Raw genomic sequence first — 10,339 nt, forward strand, 5'->3', positions numbered from 1 at the left:
GACTATCAAGGCATTCTGGAGCAAAATGTTCTGCCCGGTGTCTGAAAGCTCAGTCTGACTCAGCTCACAGGTCCTCCAACAGAATAATGACCCAAAACACACAAAGGAAAACACCAGGAATGGATCAGAACCAAACACTGGACTGTTCTGAAGTGTTCTTCTGAGCCCTGGTCTAAATCCTGTTGAACATCTGTGGAAGGAGATGAAACATCTGGAGAAGGAACCCTTCAATCCTGAGACAGGTGGAGCAGTTTGATAAGGTGAATTGGACCAAAACACCTGTGGACCAGTGGACCAGATCACCTGAAGACAGGTGGACCAGAACACAGGTGGATCAGAACACAAGTGGACCAGATCACCTGAAGACAGGTGGACCAGAACAACTGAGGATGGTGCAGAAGTCTCAGTTTTACAGAACCCACCTTGATTCAGGTTGTGCAACATATTTAGTTAAAGGTATCGTCCTTTTTGTCAAAACCAGTTTTATTAGTTTATTGTTTTACTAATTCCAGTGAACTAAATTTTTTTATTGGCTGATCTTTGTCTTTGTTACTTTTGTCAGCTCCAAGTTATTCAGTGACCATTGAGGCTTTTTTTTTTCTTTTTTGACTAAAACATGAAATGAGGAAGGCATTTATGAAACACGAGCCAGGAGCAGAACATAAATCTGTCCTTATCTGATGTGCTTTGGGTTCAGGGACATAGTTAAACAAAAAAGAAATGACCCTGACCTCCCTGACTTCTTTTTATTTTATTTTTTACAACACTTTTTACTGTGCCTTCGTTTTATGAGCTTTTATTTCAAATAAATAAAACTTGACAACATATAAACCATTAAACACATTTACAGTGCAACAAAGCAGGCACTCTACTAAAACTGATCCTTTGTTTTAATTTATTTATTTATTTACTTTTGGTCCTTACATTTTAGGCTGCAGTCATTTGGACATTTTATTATTATGTAAAAAGAAAAAGAAATTCATATAAAAATGTAAACAGAATGAGCTGTGAATAATTTCAAAATAAACTTCAAACAACATTTAATAAATAACCCCTGGCTTTCATGTTTCCACTGTTTGGAGTTGAAAGGTTTGGACATAATGCAAACAGTAATAGTGTTAAAATGTAATTAAATTACCCAAGCAACGCTTTAGTGGCTCAACAAACATAAACAAACTCAAGATGAGTTAATAAATATTTAGTTAATACTGACAAAAGATGGGTCTTTTGTTGAAATGTACAAATCAATCCATGCATCATGATAAACAAACAAACGTTGGCTTCCATTATTTTTAGATGCAATAAAAAAATGCTAATATTTTAATGTCTTTGGCTAATAAGAAAATGCAAAAATCCTAAATCCCATTTGTTTCAGACTGCTGCAGTCTACAAAGACGCTGTGGAGGGTTTGTTGCCATGACAACAGTATTGTTGTGCTGCTGAGGGTGGTCCTGGAGGTATTGATGCTCCTGGTTTAAGGCATCATATGTGATATCTCTGCAGACGTGTGTGTGCGTGTGATCTACAAAGACAATCAGCAGAAGCACAAATAAACACAAGGACTTTTTTTTTTTACTTTACATTTTGTGTTAACTTACCTCCTAAGGCTCACTGTCCATGGTCACAGCCACTGTCTGACCTCCATCTGAGACTAAATGACCAAACACCAATTTTATTTCCTTAATTCAACTCTTAAATGGCTGTATTTTGATTATAATCGTTACAAAAATGCTTTAGAATCGTACCAGTCGTCTCTTTCTTGCTGTCCTCTGGGTGCTGTACACACAAGTTGGTCTCTCCGTTAGCAGAGCTGTAATTAAAGTCCCATTAACACAAATAAAAGTAAACTTCAAAGATCAGCGCTGAAAATTTAGGGGAAAGAAACTCACATGTTGCCATTCTGCTGGAGGACACTCTTTGCCTGTTCAGGATCTATGTGCACCAGTCTGGTGACAAAAGAGTGGCCGTCACCCTGACTGTGAAACAGAAAACATCTTTTAGACAGGCTTGGTTAGTCTGGCTGCAGTTAGATTAACAACACTCACCTGGAGAAAACAGGAAAAATCCAGAACTTTGCCCGGTCTCCAAACACCTCCACTAGATTTCTCCTAAAGCCGAGAGAAAACCCGTTTTTGTCTGGACCGTTCCCAAAAACAGGAGCTCGAAAAGCCTCTGAAAAGAGTGTTTTTATAAAGGTTAGGTTTTTTTGTTTTTAAAAGAAGAAGTTGAGTCGAAGGTGATCTCCATTCACCTATGGTGGTCCGGTTCTTTGCCACGAGCCACAGATGGTAGCTGAAAAGTGACACGACGCTGATGAAGAAAAGGGCAGCCACAAAAAACAGAAACAGGATGTGGAATTTGGCATGTGTGTCGGGAAGTTCTTTCTGAAAAAAAAAAAAAGACCAAAAATAGTTAGTTCTCTGAGTCGGTCAGCTATTTGTCACTTTTATCAGATATATTTTCCCAGTTACAATGACCAGTCTAATCAAAGCCATTATTTTAAGTCTGCTTTATTTCTCCAGGACAACATCACTGGTTTGCTCTAAACACAAATATAATGCTTAAAGTTTCTATGGCCTGCATATCCTGCACATACAGAAAGTGGAAGAAAAGAAAATTGGCAATATAAACAATTTCACCTGTTTTGTTAATAAATTGCTTTTTTTTTTTTTTTTTTACTTGATGCAGCCAAAGCACAGCAGGAAGTGACATCAAAGGGGAACTCTAAAAAAGGGAGAACTTCCTGGTCTTTGTTTAATGACACAATATTATTTGAACTCTGACTCTTCTTCTCTCTGATAAGACTCAAAATCATCTAAAACATCAGACTCTTCTTTACTGTCTGCTGTTAGCCATTGTAGCAACACTCTGTTCACATGCAGGTGTTCCCCTTTTACATCACTTCCTGCTACTGCGCATGAGAATATCTCAACAACTGTTGATCAGAGCAACATGAAATTTTTATTGCAGTATATTATTGTTTTCTTTCCAAAAATGCATTCTTTTTTTTTTTTTTTTTTTTTTTACAAAAGTTTGATGTAGCAAGCACTTTAATGCCAGCTTTATTACAGCACAATAAACTAAAGTACATCATTTCTGATGCAACATGATTTAAAGCGATAGTGCAGCTCTTTTACAGTGGAGGTCTGTGGAAAGATTATAAACATTTAATATCTTACTTGTTGTAGATAGCTTTTTTATGAATGGTTTCAGTTTGGATAAAATGAGTTTAATAAGTGAATGGTCAATTCAAGTGAATCCAAGAGAAAGTGTATACATAGTTGCCATTAGCCCGAACCGGAAACTAGCACTATCGGCAAACCACCATGTTAGTATTATAACCACGAACCAGCATTACAAGAGTTTTTTTTTCAAGCTTCACTCAAAATTTTCATCCACCGTGTCTTCTTCAAATACTAACAGACCTCACAGAGGACCGCGGGAGCACATATTGAAAAAAACAATCTCTATGGCCCCAGCTCATCTGCAACGCATGCTTCTTCAGCTACAAAGGTATGACCTTGAGATTGTGCATCGCCTGGGAAAACTTTGGGTATCTTGGTCGACTCGCATCTCTCTTTTAAGCTCCACGTGGAAAACCTAGTAAAAAAAATGAAAGTTAAACTAGGTTTCTTTTTCAGAAACAGATCCTGTCTAACTCTGAATGCTTGGAAACACCTTGTATCTGTGATTTTCCTTCCCCCCATTGATTACGGTGACATTATTTACATGAACGCTCCTACAAGAACCCTGCGGATGTTGGATGCTTTCTATCACGGTGCATTAAGATTCATAACTGGCTGTGATTACCGTACCCATCATTGCACCCTGTATCAACTGGTTAACTGGACGTCATTAACTTCACGAAGACTCTCTCACTGGTACATTTTCATCTTTAAATCACTTCTTGGTCTGCTGCCTTCATACATCTCCTCCTATATGTCACTGCATGAGTGCAGCTACAGCGTGCGCTCTAAGGACATTATTACTTGCAGTGTCCACTCAGTGCGGACTGAACTTGGCAAAAGGGCCTTCTCCTACTCCGCTTCTGTTTCCTGGAATATCTTGCAAAAAGATTTGAAGCTCTTGACCTTGACCTCTCTAATGCCCCTTTTGCACTGCCCCTAATAAGCCCCAACTCTGCTCAGCCCTGCACACCTCTACTCAGCCTGGCTCAGCTCAGCCTGGATTTGCACCTGCACTTTAGGACCGATTCTGGAGGCGTGTCCAGAATCCAAGTCCTGCTAATGAGAGTTCTGCAATGAGTTACTCAAAGCAATCTGCTCCTCAGATAAATAATATTAAAATATTATTTTTATATATGAATGTTTCTGTTAATTTATTTTATATAAGAATATTTCTATTCAGTCCCCTGAGACAACTTCTGTATGGAAGCCATTATGTCCCATAAATCAAATTAAAATGGAATAATAGAATTGCTTTTTCATTTCTACGTCAAGCTGCATTTTTGACTCATAAAATTAAAAATGAATAATCCAAATTGCATTTTCATTTTCTTCTTCAAGACTGCTCATTGTGTAAATTAATTAAAATGATAAATAAAATAGCGTTTAACATTTAATTTTCAAAATATGTCCCAGTAAAAAGTGACCAAAATTCATTTTGAAATGTCAAATTTGAAAATTAAAATGAAATAGCAGAAATGCTTTTTCATTTCAAAGTCAAGCTGCATTTTTGGACTCATAAATAAAATTAAAAATAAATCATTTTCATTTTCTTCTTCAAGACTGCTCATTGTGTAACACAGCTACAGAGGAAACTAACAACAAACTGCTTTTTCGTTTTCATGCCCCACCCCTGCAAAAAGTGTTCCAAAAATCAATCTGAATTGGCAATTCCAAGCGGCGCAGGAGAGTGACGTCATTGCTGCCTCACACTGCCCAGTCTTACGCATCTTTTATGTTCGGGGTGATAATTAGGCAAGACACACATTTACAACGCTTCCTCACGCAAAAAAAATTTGGATTATGCCATAAAATACAATGTAAATCCACCCAAAACGGCATTTTTTTACGCCTGCCTTCTAAACGCAGAAATTTACTCTGTTTATTTTGTGCATTGAACGCAGCTTTATACACGTGACCGTTACAAAACGCTGTAATTGATGCTGTAAAAGACTGTGTTTTCTTGAATTTTGCAAGGCCCTCCCGTTCTTTTCATTGGTTGAATAAATTTGTTTATAATTTTGAATTGCATTTCTTTGATTTTGGATGAGAGGGGAAAAGATAGATATTTGGTTCTAATCTTCTTAATTTGTTCTTTATTGAAATTTCTCAGGATATATTGCCTTTAAAGTGCACCAGTACAATGGGATAAGTAGCTTCGCATAAACTTGTTATTACATCTGACATCACAAAAATCGAAATCTTGAGTACAAAGTGTCCATAAAAGAGGGGACATTTTAGAATGTATTAAATCCTGTCTACCATAGATTGAAGCTGACGAGGAAAGGCTTTGATGATTTGTTTATATTTTGCATGGGTAGAACATATTTGAAATTTATCACAAAACTCAGAATGTTGTAACATGTTTTCATCTGCATCCATAAAGTGAGCAACAGCCCACACACCTTCACGAAACCACTCCTCACTAAAAATGGATTTTCTGTTGATCAATATATATCTATTGTTCCAAATTGGTGTGGTGTGTGGAGTAAAATTGTGTTTGAAGATGAGCTTCCAATACAAAAGGGTCTGTTGATAGAAATCTGATAGTTACCGGTAATCGTCTAAGCTCAAATCACATATTATGAGGAAATCAAGTCCATCTAATCTAAAAAAAAGTTAAGTCCTCGAGGATCAATGGGATTAACCTGCCTAAATAAAGGTTGAATGAATGAATAACAGCATTGTAAGAGGGGGACAGTTGAACACGTAGGCCTCCACCTCTGTTTAATGATGGACGGTTTATTTTCACAAAGATGGCCTCCATTACTCCTCTCTCAAACCATCGTTCCTCTCTGTCCAGGATGTGAACATCTTCATCCCTGAACAAGTGACTGCTGGCCTGGAAATAAGTGTAGACCTCAGAGTCCTGGCCTGATGATGTTGATCTTCTGTGCTGGTCCATCCTTTTGGCCAGTGGCTGTTTAGTTTCCCCGATGTAAGACTGATCACAGCCATCCTGACACTGAACAGCATACACAACATTACTCTGTTTGTGCCGGGGGACTGGATTTTTTGGGATGAACCAGTCTTTGCTGTAATGTATTTCTGGAGAGGAGGGTCCGTCGGATAGTCGAACCTCGGATTCAGGAGGAGCAGTGCGGTTTTCGTCCTGGCCGTGGAACACTGGACCAGCTCTACACTCTCAGCAGGGTCCTGGAGGGTGCGTGGGAGTTTGCCCAACCAGTCTACATGTGCTTTGTGGACTTGGAGAAGGCGTTCGACCGCGTCCCTCGGGGGACCCTGTGGGGACCCTGTGGGGACCCTGTGGGTGGTACTCTGGGAATATGGGGTACCGGGCCCGTTGATACGGGCTGTTAGGTCCCTGTATGACCGGTGTCAGAGCCTGGTCCGCATCGCCAGCAGTAAGTCGGGCTTGTTCCCAGTAAGAGTTGGACTCCGCCAAGGTTGCCCTTTGTCACAGATTCTGTTCATAACTTTTATGGACAGAATTTCTAGGCGCAGCCAAGGTGTTGAGGGGATCCGTTTTGGTGGCCTTAGGATTGCGTCTCTGCTTTTTGCAGATGATGTGGTCTTATTGACTTCATCAGATCATGATCCACAGCTTTCGCTGGAACGGTTCGCAGCCGAATGCGAAACGGCCGGGATGAAGATCAGTTCCTCCAAATCCGAGGCCATGGTCTTGAGCCGGAAAAGGGTAGAGTGCCCTCTCCGGGTCAGGGGAGGAGTTCAAGTATCTTCGGGTCTTGTTCACGAATGAGGGAAAAATGGAGCGTGAGATCGATTTGCGGATAGGTGCAGCGTCTGCAGTGAAGCAGGCACTGTACAGGTCTGTCGTGGTGAAGAGAGAGCTGAGTCAAAAGGCGAAGCTCTCAATTTACCGATCGATCTACGTTCCTACCCTCATCTATGGTCACGAGCTTTGGGTTGTGACCGAAAGAATGAGATCTCGGATACAAGCGGCCGAAATGAGTTTTCTCCGCAGGGTGTCTAGGCTCTCCCTTAGAGACAGGGTGAGAAGCTCGATCATCTGGGAGGGACTCAGAGTAGAGCCGCTGCTTCTCCACGTCGAGAGGAGCCAGTTGAGGTGGTTTGGGCATCTGTTTAGGATGCCTTCTGGACGCCTCCCTGGTGAGGTGCTCCGGACACGTCCCACCGGAAGGAGGCCCAGAGGAAGACCCAGGACAAGCTGGAGGGACTATGTTTCTCGGCTGGCCTGGGAATGCCTCGAGATTCCCCCGGAAGAGCTGGCCCAAGTGGCTGGAGAGAGGGAAGTCTGGGCCTCCCTACTTAGGCTGCTACCCCCGTGACCCAACCCCGGATAAGCGGAAGAAAATGGAAATGGTATTTTGGGGTTTAAAAGACACTGGGTGTCACGCTCAGCGGCTCCCGCTGCCCCCCCACCCCACCCCCATCTGTCTAAGCCTCTGCTCCTCATATCACAGCCCCTGTTTTAAGATCATTCACATTTTTTCTTGCCTCATTTTCTGTTTATTTCATCCTGTCTGGTCCTGCACTGCCTAGCACCCGTTTTCTGCTCCTGTCACTCTCTCTCAGCAATCTGCACTCATCTGTTGCACCCTGTCTCTGCAATCACCACTCACCTGCCACACCTGTTCAGCTCACTACTTAAGCTCCACTCTCACTCTCCTCAGTGCCAGATTATTGAAAGCCTCACAGCCAGTAAATTATCCACAGCATTCGCTTGTTCCTAGTTTCTTCATTTTTGACCACAGCTTCCCTCTTGACTCCTCGCTTTGACTTTGCCCATGTCTGGATACCCCGCTCTCGGCCTATACAGTACAACCTCGCTCTCCTCTTCGACCACGACTACGGATCATCCTTTTGCCTGTTCACACAGCTCCTGGCTCTCGACCCCTGCTACGTCCCTGGATTCTGTTTCCTACCCAACCCTCCAACGTTCTCTGTCTCAGCCCTGCTCCTGCCACAGAAGGTTAGTGACGTGCACACCACCTCTCTCAGCTCCCAGAACCTTTTTGCAGTCACTAACCTGTCTGTCTTCATAGACTGGACCAGAACTGAGGCTCGGATCGTCCCCAGACAAACGCCTTTAATAAATAAAACCTTTTATTTTAATATTGTCCTGAGTCAGGTCTTGTGCTGATCCATACGGACTCGTTACAGAATAATCTGGCCAATTTATGGATCCAGCACAGACTCGGAGGTGGCGTTCTGGTAAATTGGAGGTTCAATTTACAGGCACCCGCCTGGCAATAAAGCTGGGTGGTTTCCCTCAGGCTTAGCCTGTCCTGTCTGGTGAGGCGGAGAAGAGAGAAGCCTAGCATTGGGCTCTCCGCCTCATGAACAGGCCCAAGTTCCCATTCCCCTTTTGTGATCAGGAGGACGAGTCGGACGAAGACGAGGATTTGTGGTTTCCTGCTTGCCAGGTCCCTCGCCCTCAGAAGAGCTGTAGGCACACAATGCGCCGGTCCTCCCGATGTCCTGCCCCTCCGCCTTCAGAGCCCTTGCCCCAAACGTTTCCAGCTGTCCCACAGAGTCCCAGACCAGCTGCCGTGGTCCCACAGAGTCCCAGGCCAGCTGCCGTGGTCCCAAAGAGTCCCAGGCCAGCTGCCGTGGTCCCACAGAGTCCCAGGCCAGCTGCCGTGGTCCCACAGTGTCCCAGGCCAGCTGCCGTGGCCCCACAGAGTCCTAGACCAGCTGTCGTGGTCCCACAGAGTCCCAGACCAGCTGCCGTGGTCCCACAGAGTCCCAGACCAGCTGCCCCAGCAGCTCCCCAGGCCTCCACGTCTGTCCCTCAGAACTTCTTGCCAGGTCCAAAGTCCTCCATGTTGGGGGGAGCACCCTTCCATCTCTCCAAGTCTCCAGAGGGGCCGGCGCTCTCCAAGTCTCCAGAGGGGCCGACGCTCTCCAAGTCTCCAGAGTGGCCGGCGCTCTCCACGTCTCCAGAGGGGCCGGCGCTCTCCACGTCTCCAGAGGGGCCGGCGCTCTCCAAGTCTCCAGAGGGGCCTGCACTCTCCAAGTCTCCAGAGGGGCCGGCGCTCTACACGTCTCCAGAGGGGCTGGCGCTCTCTACTACCACAGAAGATTCCCCTCCTACCACAGAAGAGTTGCCTCCTCGGCCCTCCACGTCGGCCGCACCAGCTCCTCGGTCCTCCACGTCAGCCGCAATGACTCCAGAACCCCCTTGTCGGCTGCGATGGCCTCCAAGACATCCATGTTGGCTGCGGCTCCCCTCCAGGCCTCCAAGTTGGCTGCGACTCCCCTCCAGGCCTCCAAGTTGGCTGCGGCTCCCCTCCAGGCCTCCATGTTGGCTGCGGCTCCCCTCCAGGCCTCCATGTCTCCAGAGGGGCCGGCGCTCTCCCCTACCGCAGAAGATTCGCCCCCTACCGCAGAAGATTCGCCCCCTACCGCAGAAGATTTGTCCCCTGCCGTAGAAGATTTGCCACCTATCGCAGAAGATTCGCCACCTACCGCAAAGGCTCCGCCACCTACCGCAAAGGCTCCGCTACCTACCGCAGAGGCTCCACAACCACCCATGTCGGCTTTAGCAGCTCCACGGCCCTCCATGTCTTCTGCAGCTGACCCACAGCCCTCCATGTTGGCCGAGACGGCTTCCAGGACCCCCATGTCAGCCGAAGCGGCCTCCAGGACCCCCATGTCAGATGAAGCTGTCTCCAGGACCCCCATGTCGGCCGAGACTGCTTCCAGGATCCCTATGTCGGCTGAAACGGCCTCCAGGACCTCGATGTCGGCTGCAACGGCCTCTAGGACCCCCATGTCGGCTGCAACGGTTCCCAGGACATCCATGTGGGCTGCAGCTCTGATACTCCTGCCTGGTGCAGCACTGGTCCTGGTCTTACCTTTGATCTGGCCCCAGCAAGGCTTAAACGGCCATCTGACCTGGACTTTGCCACTTTTTGGACAGTGGCCAGGTCGTCCACCAGAGTTTTGGGGCTTCTCTGGAGGTCCCTTCGGACCTCCAACCTGCCTTTTTGCCCACCTCCAGTGCCCCCTCCACCCGCCCGGTCCTTTTTAGTTCTTTCTCTTTGGTGGTCCGTCAGGATGCCGGACCTTAAAGGGGGGGCTATGTCATGCTCAGCGGCCCCCACTGCTCCCCCCATCAGTCTAAGCCTCTGTTCCTCATATCACAGCCCCTGTTTTAAGATCATTCACGTTTTTTCCTGCCTCAGTTTCTGTTTATTTCATCCTGT

General features: G+C 45.5%; 1 protein-coding gene across 1 annotated transcript in view; it reads right to left on the minus strand.

Moving 5' to 3' along the window:
* Positions 1-1,217: 1,217 nt before the first annotated feature.
* Positions 1,218-10,339, minus strand: part of LOC119420251 (palmitoyltransferase ZDHHC20-A-like) — an 85,433-nt gene continuing 76,311 nt past the window's right edge. Inside the window, exons 8-13 of the mRNA XM_037687640.1 lie at positions 2,252-2,384; positions 2,046-2,172; positions 1,890-1,976; positions 1,746-1,810; positions 1,599-1,645; positions 1,218-1,522 (exon numbers count right to left, since the gene is read on the minus strand). Coding sequence (XP_037543568.1) covers positions 1,602-1,645; positions 1,746-1,810; positions 1,890-1,976; positions 2,046-2,172; positions 2,252-2,384 — 456 coding nt within the window. The 3' untranslated portion in view covers positions 1,218-1,522; positions 1,599-1,601. The remainder of the gene's footprint in view (positions 1,523-1,598; positions 1,646-1,745; positions 1,811-1,889; positions 1,977-2,045; positions 2,173-2,251; positions 2,385-10,339) is intronic.

The sequence above is a fragment of the Nematolebias whitei genome, chromosome 14 (assembly GCF_014905685.2).
Source record: "Nematolebias whitei isolate Nwh7 chromosome 14, NemWhi1, whole genome shotgun sequence".
Lineage (NCBI taxonomy): Eukaryota > Metazoa > Chordata > Actinopteri > Cyprinodontiformes > Rivulidae > Nematolebias > Nematolebias whitei.